The sequence below is a fragment of the Haliotis asinina genome, chromosome 5 (genome assembly GCF_037392515.1).
Source record: "Haliotis asinina isolate JCU_RB_2024 chromosome 5, JCU_Hal_asi_v2, whole genome shotgun sequence".
NCBI lineage: Eukaryota > Metazoa > Mollusca > Gastropoda > Lepetellida > Haliotidae > Haliotis > Haliotis asinina.
Window position 1 is genome coordinate 4,914,349 of NC_090284.1, and position 27,947 is coordinate 4,942,295.

Consider the following 27,947-nt stretch of genomic DNA (forward strand, 5'->3'; position numbering starts at 1 on the left):
ATGAAGGAAAATGTTACCCCACCTGACAGTATTTTGTGTTCTCAATTTTATGCCTGGTACTAGGTCAGTGGTACCTACTTCAGAGGTACCACAGATGTCAAGTGCAAACTTTGTAGCTCAAGAGGACCATCCTCTGCAGATTGGTGCCTATCTAAAGTTGACCCCGACATTTCAATAAATGTGATATGTTAAACCAGTAGTGTTTTTGTTGGTTTTTTTTCAATTAGTGGTAGATTGATGTACAAATTAAGTATAAAGAAGTACAAATGATGAAATTAATTCCAGGCAATTCCAGTCTATGCAACATATCAAGTAAGTAATGGTTTTTCATATTCTCATTTGAGACGGTGAACTTTCATATCACTTTAAAACTGTAAAAATAATCCATACTTAAAAGCAACTTTAGTCAGACAATACAGGCTTCATTTCATCCTGATTTGTTACATGGTGGTTCTTATGCAAACAATTTCTTGGTACAAGAGAGACTTGTCAGTTTGTATGACTGTTTTACATCATGTTTGCAGGGAAAATATAACTTTTGTGGAATCCATGTGTCTGTTTTCAGCTCTTTAGCAGAGCACCTCAGCATAATCAAACCAAAGACATTCACTCACACGAGTGATTGACTGAATTAAGTTATAATTTATTCAAAATGCACAATGCACATTTTTTTAAAGATCTTTACAATCTAGACAAAAATATACCATCAGACAAATACGACCTCACAGTTATCAATGGAAGGTGAAATAATAAAAACTGTACAACAGTTGACCTCTAAGTAAGAAAAACCTGAGACATCTAGTAAAATAGACACTCGGGATGTCCCTGTGTTCAGAAGGTGAACTTTTTAAGTCAAATGTACAGCATGTCTAGGACAAAATGTCCAAATCATGTCTACAAAACAATGATTATCTTGTTCTGCTGGGTGTAGTAATCTCCATTTATTGAACATAGCACTCACTATCTCATGTCTGAGATCTTTGATCACTTTTCACAAATGTCCCTGTCATCTTGTGATCCATCACGACATAAATTAGTTTAACACTTTGCACCTGAACAAATGCAAACAATGAAAATGGGTGAAAATGAGCAAACTCTCTGATATATATATATGTACACAAAATGAAATGCGATGAAAGTTTTATGGCATGTGTTGAATGTCAGTGGGGCAAGTACTACCTCCGCATGACAGGGTTGACATTGTTCATGTTGAGTGATGGAGCTGTCATATAGCTGTAAGCATACATGGGGTTGTTGGACTGGGACTGCTGCATTTGTTGTTGGAAGGGTTGCTGGGCTGCAGGGTGCATGTTCATCATTCCTACCTGCATTGGCAGTTGAGGTTGGTTCAAGAAACCATGATTAGGAATATAACCATGATTTATCATTGGTTGACGATAACTATTGAACATGTTCATATTGTACCGGGGAAGCATTCCAGACCCTGGCTGAATTGTCACATTTGGAGTGAACGGCACACTAGGGTTTACTGTCACATTAGGGTTAGCACTTTGAGGTTTGCGTGTGGTTTGTCTGCTCCTTGGATACTTGCTACATTGTTGAGGCTGAAGTTGAAGTTGTGGCTGAAGATTGGGAATGGGCGGAGTTGCCATGGAGCGAATCATGGCTGGAGGTGGGGTCATGGTATGAGGTGGAGGGGTCAGATTGGGTGGTGGGGTCATGGTGTTTTCATGCATCAAGTCCATCATATTGGCAGTCATTTGCTGTAATTTGGACAAGCTACAGCTATTTGGATTCTGGTAGTTGCCAGTGTTCTGCTGTCCTCCACAAGGAGTATTATTGTGGACCAATCTGTGGGTATTCTGGGGGAGCATGCTAGGACTATAACTTGAACCTGATGACCCATATACCACAGAGCTTGTAGCTGGTGGTGGAAGGTATGTTCCTGAACTCACAGGCATCTGCATTGGGTGATGTTGAACAGTATCCATGAATCGAGTCACACGGCTTTGATTATTACAATATGACTGCTGGGCTTGAATACAACAGTTCTGTGGCAACTGAGCACAACTCTGAACCTGGGCACAGCTCTGCTGCTGTTGTTGCTGTGGCGTTGTTGGGGGTAGCTGCTGTGGTTGAGGCATCTGGGTTGGGGGCATCTGGGCTTGTGCACAATCAGAATAATTAGGGGTCGGAGCAGATTCAACAGAGTTATTGGCCATCTCATTACTACTTATTGATGTAGGTGACTCAAGGCCTAACTGAGTCACATCTATATCCACTGCATTAAATCCATTGTTGCCAAGATTGGTATTAGGCATATTATTGATCTGTGTATTCTGGGGTGAGAACACAGGTCCCACACTACTGCAGGTCTGGCTTGGATGGTTTGGAGTTGGTGGCTGTACATTGTTCATACTCATGTCACGCTGAGCCATTTGCTCTGTTGCAATGCTACCTGTTGCACTATTGTCAATTTGTTCATAATTGTTCCTCAGCTCCTGGGCAAGAGCTTCTTCAAAGTTATTAGAGGCACTGAGAGTGTCCTGCACAGTGGTATCACTACTAATATCCTGGAAATTATCATCACTGGGTATATCTGCTGTGTCTGGTGTGTGCTCCACAGAGGAATTTGTTGAAGCAGATGCAGCTATTGGGGTTTCAGTTGCCGCTGCTGCAGGAACTGGTGTTGGTACTTGTGGAGATGGGGGAGTGTCTGGTTGTTTGCTCTCCTGAATCACTGGCTCTTCTTGGCGCGGAGTGGGAGGCCGTGGCTCTGGCTCATGCATAGGCAATTGCTCAGGCTCTGGCTCAGAGTCTGGGTTGGCACCTGGGCTTGGCATGGGTATATTAGGAGACATAGGCCGAGGAGTTGGCACTTGTGGTGTGAGAGGGGCAGGGGGCCCATCATCACTATTTGAATCGGACACACATTCTGTAGGTTCAATGGCTGGACTTGGCTCAGGTGGACCTGAAGACTCACTGGGTAATGTCTCTCTTTCTTGTTCCAAACTTGCTGGCGACTCCAATTTTGGAACATTTTTGGGTGAATTTACAGTTTCCTCTTTCTCACTTTCTTCACTTTCCTCTTCTTCATCATCTTCTTCCTCCTCCTCCTCATCATCATCATCATCTTCGTCATCGTCATCATCATCATCACTTTTACTAGCACTTTCAACTGTTTCCTCAGTCTCTTTGTCCTTAACTGTTTCAACTCCATTTGCATGAATATCAACAGGTTTCATAACTTTCTCACTTTCAACCGGGGCTTTAACCGATACCTCTGTATCAACCTCACTACACTTCTTCTCATCTTCCTCATGACTTCCATCTTCATCGTCATCATCGTCATCTTCATCATCATCACTACTGTCACTATCAGACGATGATGATGATGATGACGATGAATCATCACTCTTATTGTCTTTCTCTTCATTGTTGTCATCACAATCAGCCACTCTGTCACTCTTGCTTGGTGTTCCGGAGTCTGCAGCACTGTTCACAGCAGACACAGCCTTGTCGGGTGAGACTGAATTCTGCACGGAACTGTTTGTGATATCCATGTCCGTCTCCTCCCCATCACTACCATCTGCTAGCTTACGGACATCTCCATTGATGGTCACCTCATCATCAACATCCTCCTCTTCTTCACGTTTCGTCTCTGGCTCTTCTTCCTCAGTATCACTTTTGTTTTCCAATTTTGTGTGAACTGGAGTCGATGGGTTATCACTTTCTTCTGCACCAGAGACTTGAGATTCAACCAGGGTTCTGTGGCGTAGCTGAAAGTAAAAACAAACATTTTGTGCATTCTTTAGTTAAGCCACATCAATATCAGGGGAAAAAAAAGAGAAGAGAAGAAACACATTTGAAATAGATCACAGCTCCTGTCTTCATATGTAATGGGTATCTTAGTAAGATTAAATATATTAAGTTATTAAGTGAACTATTGAATTATAGTTATCAATGAATGCCAACACTTCTCGATTTTACCAAAAAAAACTCAAAATGTGTAATAATAGATCGATCCAGTCCAGACCAATAAGCCCCATCCACTTCACTTTTGACGTTAGGGGGGACAACCTGACTAATAACAATGGCGTCACCGCCGGCGAAACGTACGTGATTGAGAACGTTATTAATGAATTCTGCTTGTGGTGCTTTCGTATCCGCCGTTTGTGAATGACATTTAAAGAGGAACGTCATACATATTTTAATTTTTGATATATTAGTTGACAGACTGTAAGTAGCGAGTGAAAATGAGCTACATACCGATGAAAAATTGTCTCAGCGTGTAGGAAGCGTAGATCTATTTTCCTTCGAAATAATTAATCTATCTGGCAATTCACGTCTGTCTAAGATACTAGCATGGAAGTGCAAATGAAGTATATTGTTTGTTTTTTACTGAAATTTTATAAAAATCTAAAATTCCCATTGTAATTTAATAAAATCGTGAACGCAACCATATGTTCAATAGCCAGAGTGTTTGGGTATCTATGAATAGATTGTCACCGCTGTGTGAGGCAGCTTTAGTTCTATCTTTTTTCCGATGTTTAAAATTAGTTCAATCATTTGTGTGAAATCATGGGTTTCTAACTTTGATGAACAAAGCAGAAAAATATTTTTACCCTCTGCTACTTTGTGCACCTTATTTTTCTGTTCGTGTTAAATGTAAACACAGCATGACCTATTTGATCTTATTTGGGGAATCTGAAAGAGTTGATTGAGCTTGTACACAGTGCAGTATGTTTCCATACCAGTATATGTACCCAGAAGCAAATATTCAGCAGCTAATCTTCAGCAAATATCAGTAAAATTTCCCTCTTTAAATCTGTACACAATCCTAAAATGACCCTGAATAAATGGAAAAATATTTTCTTCAATCTTCCTTTCCAGTTTATTTTTCTGTGTGTACTTTGTTGTGGAATCCTAATTTACTACATTCACAATACTGGACTTCATGAACTGCTAGCGTTTATGTTCAGGTATATAACACCACCATAACACAAAGAAGATCCAAGAAACAGTCTGCACCTGTATGCATTCATCTTCCAGAAACAGGAAAATCTCTGAACAGAGGATCCACATTTACCAAAACAATTAACTAGGTTTCTTCAGAGATAATTACCAATGTACATAAGGGCCAAATAATATATCATACGTTCAAAGCATTTTGAACCACATGTGGACATCATTGCTTCTCAAGCAATGATGCTAGTAATCTGTGTTTTATAATATCTGAGACCATGTCTTAGAGTACAAATCACTAATTGGGATATATTTCCTTTTCTGAGATACTTACTAGTGTTACAAAAATACATTTAAGTTGTTTCAAAATGTGGTAAAAGTCCTAACAAAAGTTTAGGAAACAGATGAAAATGTGCTGAAGCTTTCACATCCTGCAAACCAGTGTGCAATTTAATATGAAGCTAATTTTCCAAATAACTATCAACAAACCTTCGAACAATTTGTCCAAACCAACATCTTAATAAACACCACTTTGACTCGATCATGCAACATTAGTAACCTCCGCAAAAGCTGATGGATTATAGGAAGTATTACATCAAATCTGGGTATGTTTCAATATTCATTCCTCCAGTTACGCGAATAGTCATCTGAGATTTTGCAAGTTATTCTGTTCCAAGACTGAATAATGCCAGACCAGGGTGTGGCCAAAACCAATTTGCCGTTATTTTGTTTAACTCTCAGGATGTTGAAATAACTTTAATATGAGCATGATATGAGTAATCACTTTCAGAATAATCTTATTAGTGAACACATTATTTGAAAAATATCTTAAAGCAGGAATCAAGAAATTAAGTTAGTACCAAGTGATTGCTCTCCCATGATATGTTTATAGTGTTTGAATGCCTGGTTCTGCTTTCAAACCACATGAATCTAATATGTCAGTCAGTTAGGTATAATTATTCATAACTGATTAGATTATTATCTATTTTATTACCTTTCTATGGATACTAAAGGATGAACCATTCTTAAAAGTTATCTTGCTATCATTTTCAGTGAAGTAATTAAATTGACAGTTTCCTAAAATGTACCAGTGTACCACTCCTGCATGTAAAAAAAGTATGTTGTAACAAAAATTAAAGACAAATAATGTTCTCTTAGTTAAGAAATACAATTTTATTTTATTCCTTCCAATATCCCACAAAGCCACTATTCTTCTCGCATAGTTTTCGTCTCGATCCACATCTCATTATAGAAATTCCAAAATATTTAAGACATGGTTTTATAAACACTCATTTGAAATACGTTTCATATTTTGGATATTGCGTGATAGGCGTCTGCTGACACTGTCCCGTTGAATAAAAAAATATTTCTCCTCAAATATTTTGTACTATCTACATATACTGTACTGCACAGTAGTCCTTCAGATTATGCTTTTGAAACTTAACAACTTCCTAAAATGTGTGACAAATTTAAGAATATGTAACAATATTAACCACATTGTTCTGTATTGTAAGAAGTTTTGCTGTTTTGGTCGTCCCTAACCGAAATGGGATCGCTGTTGAATTTGTTTACATTGTGTCACAGCCTTCTTGCCTGTCACGTTTCAACTTTATGGCCTACCAACTCAATGTCCAGTATTGACTAAAAACAATAAACAAAAAAGTTTTGCAGTTACAAAAATTGTCCCTGTTTATAACCCTTGCGAAGTCTTAAACTGCTAAAGTTGTCATGTATTTGGTAATGATTTACATGTGTGAGAAAGTGTGGAAATTCATGCCAATTCTCAACTTCGAGCAGACGTAGGTTTCAAGAACAATGGTGCCGACAATTAACTGATCGTGAGGTCGATTGCATTCCTTGATCCGCCACAATTTTTTTTGTGCGCAACAAAATGGTTTTGTTTAAGGTACTCATCAAATCACAACATTGTATAATAGATATAGGGTGAATGGCATAACTCCTAGCACATCGCTTCGGAAGCATCATTTGACCCTGGAAATAAGCCTGACAAATCCACAATGCGCGCCCTCCCTGCTGATTGGCTGAAATTGATGCATGCGCCAATTTTGATTGACAGAATGGATCGGTCTATTAGTGACACTCCTAATGGTGATATGGCAACATCCTTTTGAAAATCAGTCTTCTGTTTGAAAAAGTCAAAATCGGAAAGTATATTCTTCATCAGTATTTCCTGAAAAGCCAGACATGCCCTAATGAAGTAAAGATAAGTAGGGTACCTAACCCTCTAACTGAAGTAAAGGATCTCAAATAACACAAGCTTTCTTACAACATACCCTCATCCATCACATATCCAGCAGTATCACAATTCCTTAACTACATTACATTAAAAGTATTATGATTGTAATTTGCAATCCTCCCATGTCCAACCAGTTTTCCTCTTTCCAGTCTTTCCACCATTCAGTGTTTGCATTATCGCAAAAACTTGCATTTTTCACACACAAAAAAATAATAAAAACATGTAAACAACACCTTGCATGCATATTTTGGATGCGCAGATTCTGTTCTAATTAATTTTTACAGTATCTTAAAACATCCCTTTGTGCTACATAAGCAATTTACAGTTGAGGAATACACATGAAAACTGAATGATGATAAATACACCTTGCATGATGTCAGTACAATGTTTGTTCTTAGACTTAAACACACATTTTTTCTTATATTTTTCATCAAAGATTGGGAGAAATGTTTCACAGCTGGACATGATATAAGACAAAAGAAAATAAGAGTTTATGATCCTAAAGAAAAACAAAATCAATAAATTTGTCTGTAAAATGTAATACACCACATGTGAACATGCTTCTTCAGATGTTTTAAGGTACAATTTCTAAAAACCTACAGTCAAGGTCAATAAAAACAAAGATAAAAAGCTGATAATTTTTTCAAACTTTGTGCTTAGTGTATGATTTAGTCTTTTATTTTTTTCAATCAGTAACCATTGATATATTTACAAGGTAAAACTAAAATAGAACCTGCCATAGAACTGATAATACAGATTCACAATTATACATATTTTTTGGCTTTTCTCTTTTGTTGAACTAAGAAATTTGACGCTTCAGATTTGAAAATGCATAAATACTAGTCAAAAAAGAAAAACTGGCCACTTTTGTCTTTTCTTCCCAAATCATAAGGCCTTGGCTATAGCAATCTGTATACCTCCGAATACTTAATACTGATATTATTTTTTTTTCTCTGATATTAATTATCAATAGAAAAGTGTAACTAACTAAAAGCGTAATGTGGCAAATAGTGCCAGACAAGCCATCTACATGGACTACGGATCCAGATATGCATCTCGTTATGTCACACCTGTCACAGATCATGCAGGAGCACCCACCTTTCGTGGTCTGCCTGGCCGGCCTCGACGTACTACTGGGTCTTTCTTCACAGGCGAGCCACGCGGAACTCCTTTTGGCCATCCACCTTTCCTCTTTCGTCGCTTTTGAACCACATGTTCTGTTACAATATGTCCATTCCTTAGGAGTGTAATGTCAGGTCTTCCTTTGATTTCTTTCTTAAGAGTCTTGTTTGACATTTTATTACAGTTGTTGCCATTAAGATTTTCTTCTGTTTTGGGGACACTCTTCAGTTTATCTGGGGTGGTAAATACAAACACATAAAGAATTAATAAACAGCAAAACAGAATCAAGCTGATGAGAAGCCCACTGGACCACTGGATTATACATGATCCAAGGTGTTCTATACTAATGTATAATCTAATCTGGCATCTATTACTTTGGTAGCAAAAATTGAAAAGGACATGCACATATAGGTAAAGGTTTCTTTTGTTTGGGAAGAAACTGTTTGAGGGCAGTCCTTCACCTTCAAGATAGCTGTTGCTTATTTCTGTCATAAGACTCTTTCGAGATCTCTTAGGTTCTGGAACTGGGGATTTGAAGCTGTTCAACCTTTTCCTCCCTGGCTTCTTTCCAACCTGAAAATACATTTGCTTTTCAAGTCAAAACTGAGGATGGAAATGGCATGGGAGCAAAGTATTAATCAAGGGTTCTTGAAATCTGATGAGCTGCAATGGCTTTAAGCAATTATTAAGTACAGCAACCATGGGTCTAGTGTCTTTCAGTATCATAGCATATTTCATATTATTTACTCAATGGTATGTTGATGAAAACATTATGCCTCAATTCTTTTACCATATTTAATATATCAAAGATATTATAATGTTTCAAGGTCTTTATGGCAGTATGTACCCAGCATACCTTTTTGATTGGGACTTCTTTGACAGGACTGAGCTTTGACTCTTCCAGCAACTGGCGTCGGTCTTCTGCTATGCTGTTGACCACCTCACTCATCTCCCGTAACTGTAGTGCACGATTGTTACGTCAATATCAAAGGCACGTAAACACAATTTCTTTAAAACCTGGAATTCACACTTGTAACACTCTTAAAACACTTTCCTTACTAAACACCATTTTAAAAATATATATATATCAATACATAAACAAGCTGTTTGAATCAGTCATGATGAAACATACTGCAAATACAGGGGAAAATATACTTATGTGTTGCTATGACAATTTGAAATCACTTATTTGATGTTAAATAGGACCCACGTCTTCATGTTTGAAAGTAACATCAACAACACACAGAACATAGCTCTGACACACTAAGGGAAGCGTGCAATGAAATGTTGATGTATTATGTAGAAATGAACAGTTCTTATGAAACAACCACATGCAAATGAAGCATACCAGGATAATGCCTGATCAGCTGTTGTGACAAAGTATATGAATCAATCACCTGATGAAGGGAATTAAAACATTATTTTCTGAGTTTGACACTAATAAGTACTAAATAGGAATGCTCTATTCAATAGGTGCTAAACACATTGGTGTTTTTAAATAAATAAGTAACAGATAATAAAAGGAACTGAAGTCTTTGGGATTACAACATCAAACTATTTAAAGTGACAGCGCACATAAAGGTTCTGCATTTATACAGTCTTTCAACATTAATTCAGAAAATAGTGATCAAACTCAGGTGAGTACCTCTATAAACCCTTAACATAACACACTATGCAAGAAAACTTATTCCCCAAATACTATCACTGAGAAGTATGTGGTAAAGTCCTTTCTCCGTAGAAGGACAAAAATAAGTAACCTATTTTATACAAAGAAAGAAAGACCTGAGAGTGTAGGGAACAGCTAGCCGCTGTAATCAGTTAAAACTAACATGTTAACTCTGTATGACAATGTTAATCTCACTGTAATTAGTGTACATAGGTATACAAACTGTGGATGTGTCATGCTGCATTTACACCTACATCCAATGTCACACATCTTAGTTTAGGATAATTGAGTATAATGCATGTTACTGCAAAAGCGTTCATGGCAAAGCTTTAGCTGAAATGAGTTTTGACTTCAAATGATATGATATGCTACTTCATTCCTTTCCCAATGAAACAACTACATCTGTGATGAAGACAAGCTATCTAAAGACATAACAGAACTACATACAGAAGTGGATAATGGTCAAAGTAATGATGACATACCTTGCTACAAGATACCCCTGAGAAACAAAAGTAACACTATGCAGGTGGGTGCAGACAAGAAAAGCCCAGAGTTGCTGGTAACATCCCATACAGAAATGGTCTTCACAGCACAAGCATGCCACCATACAACAACCCAAATATTACCCACCCTAAAGTATCTAGAAGTTGTAGGAGCTCCAAATGGCAGACGGAACCTTGGACCCACCTCTTTCTCAGCACGTTTCTCTTCTTCCAATAGAGTTTGATTAGATATTAAAGGGGTCCAGCGTAGGCACTCAGCATCTAGCTCAAGACGTTGGTGTGCTTTTAACTTCAGTTTATCCATGTATTCTTGGATCTTCTTGCGATTCACAGATATGACAATTCTAAAAAACATGTCAGATAATATAGTAAATGCAACAGAAATTTACTGCAGTCTTCAGAATTATTTTAAATGACAACACAGTTATGACATTGTAATACATTTTACCTAACAAGATGTTTTTTTCAAAACGCTCAATAGTTTGTCTAATTCTTAAATATGCTGAAAGGAGAAATAACTTCCAGCAACTGAATATAGTTTTTGGCATTCAACTATATGACAGAGACTTTGATCCAATATGAACTGGACAAACCAATAGTAAATAACCTGTAAGACAATCATTAAATACTGAAACACTGTTAGTATTTTGACATGAAATGGAAGCATGTAAGAAGTCAAACTTCACTTACATGCATCTAACAGTCTCAATACTTACTTTCCATCCTTCTTGACCATGAAGGTCAGTTGCTGCAGGGTCCCAGCAACATCATGAGGACACATCCCAGTTGCACGGCTGATGGCTGGAAAAAAACACACATCTGCAAAATTTGCAATTTCCTAGAATTCACATTGACACATAAAGAGCAAACAATAAAAAAAGAACATGTAGATGGCTGAACTGTTCCTTTACAAAGCAATTTAACTTTACTTCAGGCCTTTGAATGCTTAAGAAAATTCTGATTGTCTAAGAGCCTCATGAGTTACTTCCCTTCCCTCACAGACAGGTCTAACTGCTACCAGAAAGTGCACCTGATGCAACACCTGATCACATTCAGTCCAGACATAGTAACAGAAGTTTGCAAGAAAGAAACTTATTTCAAATGTTTGGAGACTATAGCAGAGCTCTGTGTCATCAGAACACATCAATCTAATCACAGTAGCATAAGGATAAGGATGTCTACACTTGAATAAAACTCAGACAAGCCTAAGACAGATGATGACCTAAAACTTTACTAGAACTTGATCCATAAAAGAAAAATCTCATTAAACTTAATGAGCACACAGCTTAGTTTTCTATTGTTTGGGGAAGTTAGTTCTGCTGAAATGTCTGGACAAAGTTGTACATTCCAGCCTATTAAAAGAGAGGGTACTTACTGACAAGTTTGAAATACAGTTTGGGGGCACTTCTCTAAGAATCCATAATACAGATTTGCCAATTTGTCAAATGATGGATGAGACTTACTAAGTAACAAACTGAGATTAAATACAAAATCAAGAATGCCGATCCTACTGACCTTTGATTGTAATTTTATCATCTGCCACCTTGTGCATGTATTCAATGATGATACTGCGCCAATAAGCCATGTAGCTGACTTTGCCCAAGTCTGACAGTGGTTTCTCTGGGGAACCAGGCTGACCTTCAATCCTTGACAGTAGATAACCTGCACAGGAAAGTAATCACATTATATGATGCCATCCATCCATATTCTATTAATTTTAATTACTCGATTCAATGGCTAATTTGTGCGCAGAATATGACAGAAAAGTGGTTCAAAAGCAATTCAGTTAATTTACAACTTTGTAAAAACAAACCGTCAGCAGCAGCTTTTAAATACAGACATTAATCATTAAATTGACTATGATAACAGATACATACTAAATTCTATGAGAAATCTGCCATATCCCTTCCTCTGGTGCTGTGGCATTGTCATGATACAGGACACATTGTACTTCTGTTGGCAGTGTTTCTCCTGGAATACAGGTGAATCATTTTTCTTCAGAGAACATCAAGACATGCATTATGACTTAGCAGATTTCACAAAAGCCTCACCGATGAAGGCTCAAGTCACATTTGAGCATGTTACAGTTAAACTTCTTGGAACAGAAAACAAAATATCAATATGTAGTGAGTTAATGAATTTAGCAAATCATTCTTCAGAACTATTGTTTCTATCCCACAAACCTACCTTTGAGAAGTAGCCCACTAGATGACACCCAGTGTCATCATTGTGTGTTAGAACATAGAAGAGGAATGGTTCTACGTCATAGTATAACGTCTTGTGGTCGAGGAATAGCTTGGCTAGTAGACACAGGTTCTGACAGTATATTTTGCTGACATTGCCATCCACCTCAAACACAGAGAGATCTCCTTTTCTGTAGATTTCATTGGCTGGGGGATGGTGGAGGCCACACTTGCTCTGGTAACAAAAAATGCACAAATGCCACAAAATGTCCCACTGCAATTTAATGACATATCAGACACACAAAACACCAAAAAGATAGCTTTGTAGCAGGCAATTTGTATTAATGCTGAGAAAAATACTTGAAAATACATCCTTCCATGAATGAAGACTGTCTGTGACTGTTGAAGAGCATCCTAAATATAGAGACATTCTATTCTAAACAATGATGTCCCAGTATACTTAAGTTTTCAGGGCTTAATTCTATAAGAAAAACCTTTTACTGATATAATATTCAAGGACTCCAATATAATGCACAAAAAATGCACAAAAACAATTGACCTACCATGTGTCTTTGGAGAATGCTTCTGCTCTTCATATACTTCAGACAAAATTCACAAATGTACAACTTTGGTAACCTGAAAACAAGGTATTTTCAATATGAACTGAAGGTGAGGTCTATAATTAGGTGAGGTCTATAATTATTCTTTACTGTTGGTCTCTATGTACTGTTTGAAGTTTAGCATGATAGCCATAATGTCCTTCTCTTAACCAAGGTAGTCTGGGGTTCAAATTAACCCAACAGACCTATAAGACCCTAGTACCAAACTATTTAAAAAACTGCAATGCACTGATGCACTGACACAAAATTCAACTGGCACATATAAGATGCATGCAACCTTTCTAATTTGTGTATACCTCACTATTTGCAACTTGATACATCTTGGTCTGGACTTACCTGGCATATTCTTGTGGGTATGGAGAGGAGTACCATGTTTGTATCTCATACTTCCCAAATTCAATACATGGTGGAAATCGGTGTTGAGGTTCGGACGGAGCATCTCCTGTGCTGGAGCTCTGAGAAGCAAACCAATCAATGATTATACTTTAAGTTGTGTGTTAACGCAACACCTGATTTCCAGCATTCAGAATGCCAGTTAAATGGGGAAGACAACACCCACACAAATATATAAATGATGTCAACACATGCAAAGCCATTGGAAGCAAGGCATATAATGTGCAATGTCACAAACCATAAGACAACAAATTGAATTTCATTTTCTCATCAAATACACTTCCCAAATAACATCAAAAATATTTCCATTACACCCGAGCTTCAAAGTTCAACATCTAAATAAAGTAACGATCCACTTGCAAATTTGGGGTACTGAATCGCAGCCTTCATGAATTCAGTTCATTATTTGTGGTCACCAAAACCAAATATTAACAAATAATTATGATTTTTTTTTAAGAGAGCATCTTTTACTTGAATCCTTATGTCTTTTTCCAAGGTGAGATATGCAAGAATGGAATGTGTAGAATTGCACTAGCCTTGCAGTAGCACACGTCATGTTAGTTTTGCCACAAACACACATGCTACTGTCGACGATAACTAATACACACAAAATCTGAGTGTAATGAGATCATTGGCTGACTGATTAACTCAGTCCACATGGGCATTCCATATTGTGCATCAATCACTAAACTACAACAGTGCATTCATGAATAATTATTTGTATTCGTTTCCCACTATTCGTGGCACGTATCGTGTATTCGTTGCAGCCCTAACTAAATCTTGTTTGACTTTCCTGGACAAGGACTTCACATTGACGACAATGGGAGCAAGAGGAAAAAAGGTTGGGTTTTTTTTAAGAAACTAGTTTCTTCAGATTTACAAAATGAAAAAGGTTCCAGCTCTTCTGTGGAAATTTATTTTCTGTATTGCACCAAGTCTGATGTCCACAATCTAACACCTTCTCACAAACGTAAAAATGATAAAAGTAAAAATTAAAAAGATAAAAGTAGTAACAATAAAATACCTTAGTAACATTTCCAAACAGGGTCACTCATTGACTCATTGTTTTTGAAAATTCTTATTGAAAAACAATCACCAAAAACACTCTATTTAACAGTGAAACTTGAAAAGCAGGTAAAAGCAGCAATGTGAAAAGTATAAAGAATGCAATGCAAAAAAGATGAATACATGGGCAGACAGACATTGGGAAGATATCACATATGACATGATATAGCCATGACAGGCATTCAAGAGGCTTTGCAAAACAAAAACACAGTGATGTCTATCATCAAAACTGAACTGAATTGTTATGGATTTCATTATTTTAATACCCTCCAGTAATATAAAATTTACTTAAATTGTTCTTGAGGATTTTATAAGAGACAAAAGAGCTCATATTTATTTACTTAAGGGTTTTTCATAATCAAGAAAATGTTCAGACATGAAATTGATCAGTTTTCATCAAGTTATACAAATACAAATTCAACCATTACAAAGCAATAAATAGTTCTCAATGCATGTATATTTTTCATGATGCACAATGAATGATGGTATATGAACAAGATTAAACAATGAAAGAGAAAGGAAAGCAAAGCAGTGCTTGCATGTTACGACAGAGACCTTGTGACCATAGCCGCTGGGCCAACTCACTTGTCCGAGCGACTGCTGTGCCTTTTCCTGTGCCTGCTTGAACAGATCGATATCACCCTCAGTCACCAAGTGAGGCAGGGGGGCAGCCGAGCTCTCCTTGTCTGTAACACAACATAAACTAGTATTAAATCATATCAACAAAAGCACAGCAAGTCAGCTCATTCTCACAGTATGGATCAGTGTTCCCATTTAGCAGATGCAATCTTCAAAGCATTTCCTTACCCACATGTCCAGATAAAGAGATACACAAATGGCACTAACATGTAGTCCCTGCAAAACTGATGAGTATAAATTAAAAATGGACCAAAAGAAATGGTTTTGCAAAACATCAGTACAAAGACCAGATGACAGAAAACATGTTTCCATGGCACATTCCATCACAATGGAAATAACCTCGGTCAAAATAGAAGACATTCCAGTGGGAGTTTATAATTCATTTTGCTGATGTTAAAGTATGTTTGTTCTTTATTTCATTGACAGCGGAAGTTTCTCATAAATACTAGTTTCAGATTTTCTGCAACCATTCCACAAGATTGTCAAGAGGTCATTCCCACATAACACTGATACATACCTTGAGAGGAAAAGCAAGTGCCTTATGTATCAACAATATTACAATGACTGTTTATGAAGATGATACTTGCATCGAGTAAAAGGCCATCTCAAAAGCATTCACATATTGAGATGTAACATACATTCTCTTGAGCAATGGAAAACATCTACATTTGTGACACACTGAAAAGAGAGGATTATGAAACTGTCTCCAATAACGAAATAACTAGTTCATCAACATCCACTGTTTATTGCGACTAATTGATACAATCTGGCTCAGATTGGTCGCGGTGCATATCTGTTGACCTCAAACGTTTCAACCACCAGACTTGGACAGATGGCTTTACTGTATTTTCCATGTTATATGCTGGCATCCCCTCAAACATCCGATAGCCTATGTCTTAATGTGGCTCAATCAACTTGTTGTTTTGTCAGTCATACTAAACTGTGGTCAACTGTGGAGTCTTCTGGGCAACACATTACCCTAAATACTGATAGAAAGCATAGGTCTTATATGCTTAAAAATTGTGATGCCAAAGCTGAAAAGTCTTATTTCCTACAAAAAGAAATATAGACAGACTTCTGTAACTAGAAGCAAATTATAAAATTTAACACAAGACACAAATCTGTTTAAATGCAATATAAAAAATGCAGAACCAATAAGCTGAAAGAAAAAAATGAAAAATGATGAGAATAACTTCAAAACATTACAACAAAATACATAAAACTATGCAAGATCAAGCATGATGATCCACACATATTAAATAAATAAAACAAAATTAGAGACATGGCTTTTTATTACAAATAAGCAGCATCTCAAAAGTGCTGGAAAAATAAATAGTGAAAGCTGCACATAACTAACTTGGTTAAGTTTTTACTTCGAAAAGTTAGAAATGGTCTGCCATCTCCATCCTATGGAACAAATGAACAAGATGTGCTAGACTTGCTGTCAAAGTGGCTCTGGACATAATTCTTTTTTTCATAAATACTTCCAACATTTTTTAGATGTAATCTAGTCCCATATGATATTTCCAGCAACAACAGAAGCATAAAACTTCAAACATATCTTTTTCAACAATATGAACATGACATTTATTTCAGAGGGTTTGAAATTTATGCTTTGAGGTACCAAATTTGCTTTTCAAAATCCTATTTTGCTACCTGAAAAAAAAAAACCCACACGGTAGCAATAACTTGCTACATGGTATTGTTTAGTGACACCGCTTATGTACATCAATTAGCCATGATTTTCAATGGAAAGATTTCCACTTATGCATGTTCACTTGTAAACTTACCAATACTGCTTTTATGCAAAAAATGCTCATTGTAACATTTCTTGGTCACTTACACATGGCAATACTTGCATAATTGCAACAGAGAGCAAGTCAGCTCAGGGCACATGTGCAGGAGTATGTAACATTATAGCTTCATATGTTTGATAACGGACGTAAATCATGTCCTGAAGCGTAAGGACGATTAAACATCTGCTAATACAAGTAAATTTGATAAATACCAGTGAGCAGAGGTACTTAACATGTCATGAACTGATTATATGATGCATTTTACGCAATAGGAACAAATCTGATAGCAGGTAAGGGACTTTGAAACCAGCTCGCAAGTTCTTCCTATTTCATAAAAAAAATTCATTTCGAACACTGTTTCATTTGTTGCTTAATATTTCTCAACCACTTTCCAGCTATCCGGTGACTAAATACTATTGACTATTACAGTCAATAAATACCGAAGTCTGGACCAGGCAATCCAGTGATTGACGTTTGAGCAATTGTGATAAAATAACATGCACTGAAAAAGCCGGAAAGGATAACCACTTTATCACCTTTTACAAGCATGGGTTGCTGAATACCACTTTTATAAATCTCATCCTTGTTGCATGAGGTGAATAACCGGATCAGGCTTTCACTGAGTTACGACACTGAACACATCTTTGCACATTAATTTACATGGAATACCCATGCTGATTTCCGTTGGTCTTAACTCACTGGTTACATCAAAGGCTCTGTTAAAAAGACACTTTCCTGAAAACTCTCCATTCAACTTGAGTGTTCCATAGGAATGTTGTGTGACAAACCATATCTGACTTAGCAGATTCAAATAAACACACCACAACCAACCAAACCCAAACTAATCTACGAGTGTAAAGCAGACATAAGCTACATACATTAACAACTACATGGCATCTTCATGGCTTGTACTATCTGCCTATTTATTTGGTTATTGTGATGCAAATACAGAAGAGGACAGTGGGTGAGTGAATGGGTAGTGAGTGAGTGAGTGAGTGAGTGAGTGAGTGAGTGAGTAAGTGAGTATCTAGGTAGGAAGAGTTAACTGGAGAGTGAGAGCCATGCACATGTTCGTCACTGAAGGCTTTCCTTCAAATTTGGGTAGCAGGTAGGAGTTGATCAAGAGTGAAACATCTTCGTAGTCGTTCCAGGATAGGATAGGAGGTTTCCAAAGACAGAATGATGATCAATGCATTCACAATGGCATTGTACACAAACAGGGCAAGTACTGCCCATTTCTAAAGTCTGGTTTCAGATTCTGCCCATTTCATGAATACACAGTTCTTTCTCACTAGCTACTCTGCCTTAAGACATAGCCACATCGCTTGATTTTGTGTAAGTATCATCAATCATCTTACCCTTTTTCTGTCCACGGCCTCGCCCCCGCCCTCTGCCAATAGAGGTTTCGGTTGGCGTGGAAACCCCTCGTCCTCGTCCTTTGTGCTTGTTGAGGGACGTCGAGAGAAATCCTAAGTCACTCCAGTCAGGTTTGTGAATTCCCCTTCCCCTACCCCTGATAGGTGGGAGAATTACAGGGCTCTCTATGCCAGTAAATTCAAAGGGATTGTCTGGTTTATCAATCTCAATATCCAAGAAAGAGTCTTGAATAGGTGTACTAGTCTGTATTGACAAGAGCTTTTGCATGCCCCTTGGTGGTGTGTAAATTGGAAAGTTACGCTTCCTATCCCCCTGTGCAGTAAACAGGTGTGAAAGGCCATCAAAGAGGCCTTTAAGCTGACCACTACCTGGTGGGCAGTTATGAAATCTGCGTCTTTTATTCACTTGTAAAAGTTTGGATTTTTTCAACAATTTTTTTGCAGCCTGTCGCGATTTGCTGGGTCGCCCAGGTTTTGGCTTAGACACTAGAGCTGCCAAGTCAGCTTCTAAAGAACTAAGTGAGACTCGAGATTTTCTCTTGTTAGACGGAGTAAAGAAGCGTGATAGGCCATCTATTAAGCCCTTAGGTTTGTTGACAGCCATGAAAGGTTGTAAGATGCTCAAGTCCTCATCACTGTCTGACTCACATGAGGATGAGGAGGAGCTATGATTGCCATTTTCTGCTGTTGATGCTGCTGCCCTTGTGTTTTCCTTGTCCTCTCTGCTGCTGTGACCATTTTCCAGGGACCTGTAGTGTTTCAGATGGACATTATTCCCTGTTGCAGTCATCAACAACGATGCGGACATAGAAGTAGTACCAGGAATTCTGTGCTTTGGACGCCGCCCTCTAGGTAGGCCCTTCCCAGAAGTCACAGATTCATATTGCCTACAAAAGAAAAATCATGTATATTACATTTGATGCAATATGTAGTGTTTTCGCAACTGAGTCTGAGGTACATCTAGAAAATTATGCACACAACTTTCCAAAACCATATAAGATAAGCAATCTGGATGAATTCAAATGTACTCACTTTCTTGCAGCACTGAGGACTGCCTTTGCTTTTTCAAGTTTAGCTGCCTTTTCTTTGGCCCTCAGCCGCTGTGTATATCGTGCTGCCATTTCAAGGAATTTTTTCCCTTTCTTGTTACCCCTATCTGGATCACAAATGTTGCAGCTCCATGCCCCTACATTCAGGAAGAACAAACGCAATAAGATTCACAAAACTGTTTTAAATCTGATAATTATTAACATAATGTTAGACAAATATATGTTTTTCTGTTTATCAGACTTCACAAAGTATTTGCTCATAAACAAGTTATTCTTAAGCTCAATCAACCTCACCTTTTGGAGCTTTGTTCAATGGTGGATCACAACACTGCATATGATATCCCCTATCACAGGCATCACAGAAGAGCATATTGTCCTGAAAGAGCAGAAACATTTTGTAAGATTTCTTTACATCTAACAGCTGTCTTACAAACTTCCAGTTACAGCATCAATAACCATCCACGTTTATCACAAATAACCCTTCTTGACATCAAATGTAGTGGTCAATTCAATCTGACAGAAAGAAATACTGACCAGAAAGGGGACTTGGCAGTTACTGTTACTTGTCTCTTTGACATAATATGCTTCTTTTTTCAATCACAAATCTTTAGAACATACTATTTGGGTAAATGTGCAGCAGAAATAGTCCTGCCTTGACTTTCAAGAAAAAATAAAATCAAAGGGAGTAATTACATGCTTGACTATTAAAAGTCATGTTATCATTATTCTAGAGCAAAATCATGAGTAATGTCAAACTATATATTAAAAAACAAAGATAACAGTCTGTATTTTTAACCATGACATAACATTTTTGAAAGCTGTAGTGAAGTATCACTTTGTACAAATGCAAAGTTTTTTTATCAGAACATCCTACACAAATACAATATTACTAACCTCTTTTCCAGACTTCCCACAAAATGAACATCTTTTGCAGTCTATACACTGCCATCGCAATCTCCTTACTTTCATCGCCAGTTCTGGAGCAAATTTGAGACATGTTGGATGACCTGAAAACAAAAAAGTGCACTATCAAGTGATGGAACAAAAACAATCAGAGAATGAAACTGGTTTATATGGCACCTGAAGTTTTGCATACAAGAAAGATGTTTCAACTAATTAACTAAAAGCGGAGAGAAGGTCTTTGTTTCAGTTCAACATTCAGGAATATCAGACAAACAACACAAATGAATTTAGCACAGTAAGATATTTGGATCTTACATCAAACTGAGATACCTGAAAGACATTAAATTTGAAACTATTAATTTTCATAGATTTGGTGCAAATGTAAGCATTGCAACTGACATCCTATTCGGACTCATACTGAATGATATATTTTGTAATTGTCAGATAAAGCTGCCAATTTCATATTGTGGTCCAATAATAATAAACCTAATTTAAAACATACTGTAAATGTTTTTACAATTTTGCTGGCAAGTGTAACGTCATGTGTTTGCTTCCCAATGTACAGTGAAAATCACAACAATGAAAGGCACATTAGCATGATCCAAACTTAAACTTCAAAGATCCTTTGGCCTTTGTGTCAACAATTTAGTAATTTGAACCATATCAACCTTTTAAAGTCTCAACTAACTATCCACAAATTATGTCATCATCACACAAAATATATAGTTTCAAACTATGGTGGATTACGCCAAAGCCTAGAAACTAAAGCGATAATAAAACACCTAATTAGTAATTACATAGAAAATGTCTTACAACTTCTACTACAATGACAATGAACAACACATGTAGACTGACATATGCCACCCAGCACAGAATAATACAAGGTTTTTGAAGTGGCTGGTGTATTCAACTATGTAATATGAAACTGGGAACGGCCTGGGGTGATAAGTTGCCAGCTGCAGTTATTCCAAAAGCCTGGTACAGCAGAAAGAGGTGTTTAGGTTTGTAGCTACTTATGTTCCCAGATTAGTCGGGCAAGGGAGTATCATTGGTTGGGATCACTGATGTTTTCCAGAGGCCTCAGTACCTCAGGAATGTACACTAACAAGGCAATCAAATACCTTAGGAACAGTGTGTCAGATTACAGACAGCCAAGTCCAAGACAATCAGGCTGTCTGAACATCAACCTACAGGCTCTTCAAGTGCAAACAACAACAGTGCAGAATGTAGTTTGATGTGTCAATAAACACTATGTTCATGTGGGAGGTAAATTCAATATCAAAATGATTATTCCAGGCCACTCAAATGCTGCTTCTGCGAACAGGACAATACAGGAATGCTCTAAATAACTCTCACTCTAATAACGCTTGACTTTCACATTTGAAACAGAGCAATTTTTATGTTTTTAACATAGGTTGTTGAAATGATAATTTAATGAGCAAACATATGTGTTCCATCATTGTCACTGATGTGTTATTTTGAAACGTTTTTCTGAATTAGTTTCACAGCAGAGTGTTTATTACATGATTACAAAACAATGAATGAATGAAACACCGGACTCAAAATCTTCATTAAAGTTGTTTTCCTTTACCTGGGAAAATATCCAGCTAAATATATCAACTGCAGATAGGAGTGTTCCGCAATAATCTACATAACTTCAGTAATCTGTGCTGTGTGTTGGTGAAGATGAAAGATAAACAACATTAATTACAACAAATCAGTCTGAAAACAGAACTATTCATTATGTTAGCTCAGTGAGTTTAACATTATTACCTTTAACTTTGTATTTGTAGAAATTCAATTTTCATCTGTTAGCGAGATCAGCCATTGTCACCAACTGTCACTTTGTCATCAACAGCTAGTCATCTTCTGTGCAGTTAGGTCACCACTTCTACAAGTGTGTGAGTGTGTATGTGCGCCCTCAAACACTACCAATCTTGTTTTGTGTATTTCCGTTAGAGCTCCGTGAAGTGACGAAGCCAGAAGGGCATAATGTAATCGGATTTAAATGAAGCACAAGCTAAAGTTTGTGCTTGTTCAGAGTCATCAATTCTAAGGACATGGAGACCACAAATAACCCCAGTTTAAGTACCTTAATTACCCCATATGACTGTAACACATCTACAAAAACTCTTTTCTAAACCCAGTACCATCTTCATAAACAATCATTGTAATTCATAACAAATGAAACATCAGAACACATCTTGCAGCAGAATAAATCTTTCTGCTTCTTTCACATTCTTCAACAGTTTTTTAATTTACATTTGATATTTACTAGGTACAAAATTTGTCAATATCTTACCACTACTACCACAAGTTGCACATGAGATGAGTTCTTCAAATTTGCCGTCTCTGTTTTTCTCTGCTGGTCCTAGACAGAAGCTACAAAGTGGCAGTGGCTTGGCAAGTTTCTGAAACCAAAAGCACATATTAAGACTCTTGATTGTCTTGAAATAAAATATTTCAAGTGGCATAAAACTTAATCAAATTCTTCTCTGATTTAAACAATATGTGCATTTAAGAAATCACACAATCATATTTTAAAGATTTAACTACCAGGTGTACAGGTGCTTTCTTTACATAATATAAAATAGTTGGGAAGACAAGGCTAGTGCCACTCTGTGATGCCAATATATAGTAATACAACATATTTGATTACGTTTCTAAATGAACTTGCATCCCTCATAGAATCAGGAAATAATTGCTGTTACATTTGCGCGAAGTCAAATACTAATTGCTTCCTTGTATACTATATGTTGTGCTGACCATGAGCAGTACAGTTTTGTTGGTTGTTTAACACTGCGCTCAGCAATATTCCAGCTTTATGGCGGTGGTCTGTAAATAATGGCATCAGGACGAGACAATCATGTGATCAGCAACATGAAGCAACAATCTAACCAATTGAGATATGATGACAAGTGTGAAACGTGTCAGCGGGCCTGACCACTCAATCCCATTAGTCATCTCGTACGACAAGCATGAGTTACTGACGACCAATTCTACAATACCAATAAACATGAAAGAAAACTTTGATGTACAGAGTAACTTACTCCCACCACTACAAACACCTCCAGGCCAGAACCTGCTCTGATAAGAATTAATAAACTAGCCAAATAAAACGTTCTATGACTTGACCTCCTGGGTGAAGCTATTAAATCCTCTGTCACAACATCAATATCCAACGAACCAACTCTTACTGCAGAAGAATTACTGTTAAATACAAAGTTACTTTCTCCACAAACTACTAAACAAACGTTCTGCCACAGTTGGGAGTAAGTATTGAGAATGTAAAGGTATAGCTATATATTATTTTTGACCACACAAAACAAATGATTAAAAACTGCAAAATACGTACAATAGTTCAAAATATAACGATTTCTCTCTAAATGGTGTTTTTCAGATCCTATGTCTATCTTCAACTGTGAAAGAATGGCTAATGACAACATAAATGAAAAGAGTAAAATATACACTAAATCAGTTCTAACAGCACTCTTTGTGTACAAAAATAAGAGAGATGAATTTCACGAAATGTTACAGTTCTCCTTCACTTTTGAATGTGAATGTTTCCCAAGATGGATTACCATATTGGAACATATCTTACCTAGTCCTACCACTAAGATAACCAAATGTCACAAATCATGTCAATCCTTCCAATGACACCTATCTGTTGACAGACACTGTGTATGAAACATACCATGTGCATATTCCACAAGATCTTAAGATTCCCTGAGATAATTATAACTTTCCTGTCCAAATAGCTAAAAAAATTACTGAATGTCCCACTATCTCCCAACAGCAATTAATCTAGTGGCAGTTAGAGCTTCACAGCAACATCCCAGTAACAGTATCACATATTATGCAGCACTTGCCTTGTTACACTAATGACACTTTTCAGAAAGCCAGCTCCCTATGGCCGTATTGATTGAGCAGCCATCAAGGAAGAGGTATCACATGATCAATCAGCGAAAGAGAAACACCACACAAACAGATTGTGCTACTATGGCTTCCACTAAGCAAGTGCCGTCAGAATCAATACAAGGGCTACTTGCGACATTATCAAGGCTCGTTGCGCCTCTGAGCTGCTGGGCAGGCAGGCAGGCACAGTGGGCATGCTAATTCACTGTTAAGGGCATATTGGACACCTCATCCTACCAATACACCATTTATCTCGGTTGCTCATGATACAAACTTAATCAGCCAATTACTGACTTCCTCTCCTTTCCATATGTGTTGACGAAGATTTGACTGAGGACCACACATAAAAGACTTACAACTGGTGTCTAAATTCACCAACCACAAAAAGAATCAGTCAACCAGCTAGACAAATGTAAATGTTTAAACCTCTTTGTTTGGTATGGGGCAAACAAAGCTAGCAAGACTGCGACCCAGTTATACAGAAGAATGTTCTGTTCTGGCAAAGCCAGAACTTGCCAACCACAGGATTGCTGGCTAGACACGCTTTCAGGGTAAACAAAGCCATGTGACTCAGGAATCACAACAACTACCATGCATGTGCTTGTGACAAGCTGCATAACAAATCAGAATATGGAAAGTAAACTGATGTACACTAAAGGGCTACAATGTATATATTTTGTTTGTTAATATACTTTGACACGAGTGAGAAAATAAACCAGTGTCTATAGACACTATTAAATCAATTACAGAAAATACCCATAAAAAACAAGTTCAAAAGAATAAACACATATTCTCAAAAGCTAAAATATTATAATATAGTATATAGTGTATTGTCATTCTTTAATACTTACTTTGTGTCTTTCAAATGGCAAAATGATGTCGTCAAAGTGTTTATCATCATCAATACTGCTGTGAAAACTGTTGCTGCTGTTGGAGCCAGCAGAATCAGATTCACTGACAGGTGCAGTACCAAGTTTAATGAATCTTCCATCCTGCAACAGTAGTCCTTTTTGAATGCCAGATTTAATGGACAATTTTATCTGCTGAGCCAAATCAACTCCATCACAAAGTTCAATGTTATAGCTTCTCCTGATAAACTTCTCAATGCTTTTCAGGCTAGAACCTCCAACCTCGCCTAACTCTCTCACGGTTCTTACTATGACTTTAGTTAGGTCATCTTTCTTTCCGATCTTCAGATTTCGAGACTGTAGCTGAACGATACGAGATGGGTCCTTGTAAGAGATCAATCCCTTGTTGTAAGTTTTCAGAACAATTCCATCGGTAACAGCAAGCTCAAGTTGTTCCTCGATAGATTCTTTACTGACCTTGTGGTTTTGACGGACTGCATTGCTTATACGCTCTAGACTCGGTCGCTGCTTTTGTTGTTTTACTTTCTTAATAGCTTCAATCAACCATTTTGCATAGGTCGGATTGGTCAAACCCGTGTCCCCCTCCCTAACCATGATGGGGGCAACACAGTGTCACACGTTGTTGATTCGATTTGCTTTGTCACAACAGTCCATCATGTCCACCCGAGTCGGCAACTCTCCGGTGTTCACAAAGTTGATTGGCTTAACTTGCCACATCGGATGTGACAATCACTCCAATATGTAGGATATATTAGGTAATTGTTAGAAAAATTAAAATAAATTATTATTTCAAGAAATAATTTGATAAATCCACAATTCTTGAAATTCCGTCAACCAAAGGTGTTCATTTTGAATGAGATGGCAGCGGTAGCGTCTGTTTCTAAACGTCCATGGCATCTGAAACAAGCAGAAAATATTTAAATAAATCTCCTTGTAACACAAAAATTACTAACAATATCCTAAAAATTAAAACCGACCTACTGACACGGTATCTTCTCGGCTCAACACACAGCGCGTAGACAAAGGACAACCGCCGAACAAAGGCCCTATCTATTGCCAACTTGACACACTTACAGCAACACATCAACAATTTGTTGTCATTACCACCACATACGAAAAAGTTGAAAATTCTGAGTAATCCCTATTTTTTGCACAGATCTTGGCTACAGCGGGTAAAAATGGCGACGCAACTTTCCCTCCCGTCTTGAGCTTGAAACAGACAAAATGGCGGTCGCGGCTTCTGCGTACTGACAAAAAAATCCAGTAACCACTTATTGGGACGTTTAAACGCAATCGCTTTCCTGTATAAAATAGTATTTCGACCCTAATTACATGCACAACAGGTCTAGTAAGGGAGACTTATGCATGTAACAAAATATATTAACCATAACCGCTTTGGTCGAATCGGGGTTTCAAATACACTCAAAAACATACGGGAAGAAATAGGTAATTTTTCAGCGTACTTACCTCTTTCCAGTGCCATTAATATTATATATGGCAACTATGGCATCTTGTCCTTCAAAATCAATACAATTTGTAGTATGTATTGCCTGTACGCCACCAGGAAAATTGCTAAAAGTCGCAAGCTTTCAAATCCACCATTACACTTGAAAGCCGTACAAGCAAATATGGCCGCCGTCTCATAACAGACGCTAGCCAATTCTTTGGGAGAATTTAGATGTTGATCATGAAGTGCACCTCTCTTTCGGATTTTTTTGTCGTTATTGTCAATTATCAGCGATGAAATATAATTGAATCACATACCTTCGTAAATGATCTATATGCATGTAATATCCACAGGATCGATACTTATTTCGTTGTCTCGAAAATATTACGAATGTGGAATTCAGCTGACACACTTTCTCCCGCCCGATAGCCTTGTTGAAACAATTTGTCCCGTTCTATAGGAAGAAGCGATTTGATTGGCTGATGTTGATAAGTGATATGCTTCGGCTCTGTGAGGGCACTAAATTGTGTATAAAACGAAAACATCCCAGTAAATAAGTTTGGATACTGTTATCAGAATCCCGTCGCATGACTTGTACGAGTGTAATCAAACCGCCTTGAGGTTTATGTAATATATTTACGCTCCCACGTCGTGTATGGAGCATATTGAGACGAAGTCTTTAGGAAATGGAATTAATGTAACTAGTCACCCTGTTATTGATATGACTCATAATGTTCAATAATACTACATGCCACAACATCATGTTTAGGATGTAAATTATCTTAAGCATATTCATCAGATTTAGGGCGGTTACGTTCTATTGCCTCAATATTACATTTTTTTTCTTTTGACAAAACAAAACAACACAAAAACAAAAAAACAAAACAAAACAAAACAAACAAAAAAAACAGCACGTGATTCGTCAGTCCAACAAAAACAGATTGTCTTGTAAATACTCTTAAGTATATATTCTTATGACAATCAATAATATCTCTCTCTGGATTAGTGTTAGGCAAGTATCATATGGTTTCAAAGTATATATTGCTGACAAGAAGGCAATAATTAGAGAACATTTAAACAACAACTCGGCCCCTTGGGTTTGTTTAAGTCAATTCAGCATGTTTTTATGACTAAATGACACCTGATTGACACTTGATCTCCTTTTTTAGCTTACAACATCATTTTTTGATAAATGTTAATATTTATTTTTCAGAACAC

General features: G+C 37.2%; 1 protein-coding gene across 5 annotated transcripts; it reads right to left on the bottom strand.

Annotated features, from left to right (window-relative positions):
• Positions 1–627: 627 nt before the first annotated feature.
• LOC137283407 (histone acetyltransferase KAT6B-like) lies at positions 628–26,926 on the bottom strand. Of its 5 annotated transcripts, none has more exons than XM_067814873.1 (19): positions 26,750–26,926; positions 25,265–26,179; positions 22,801–22,909; positions 20,490–20,602; positions 19,890–19,971; positions 19,579–19,732; positions 19,195–19,433; positions 15,321–15,421; positions 13,614–13,732; positions 13,221–13,293; positions 12,662–12,892; positions 12,352–12,445; positions 11,990–12,136; positions 11,191–11,275; positions 10,602–10,818; positions 9,162–9,263; positions 8,767–8,878; positions 8,282–8,538; positions 628–3,740 (listed from the first exon to the last, which is right to left on the bottom strand). In XM_067814873.1, exons 2-19 carry the CDS (start codon positions 25,874–25,876, stop codon positions 1,176–1,178), a joined length of 5,412 nt encoding a protein of 1,803 aa, XP_067670974.1. In that variant the 5' UTR covers positions 25,877–26,179; positions 26,750–26,926; the 3' UTR covers positions 628–1,175. The 5 variants fall into 5 exon arrangements, with proteins under 5 accessions (XP_067670974.1, XP_067670973.1, XP_067670972.1 ...); XM_067814872.1 differs by having other exon boundaries at positions 10,659–10,818; positions 18,529–19,433; XM_067814871.1 differs by having other exon boundaries at positions 18,529–19,433.
• Positions 26,927–27,947: the final 1,021 nt, after the last annotated feature.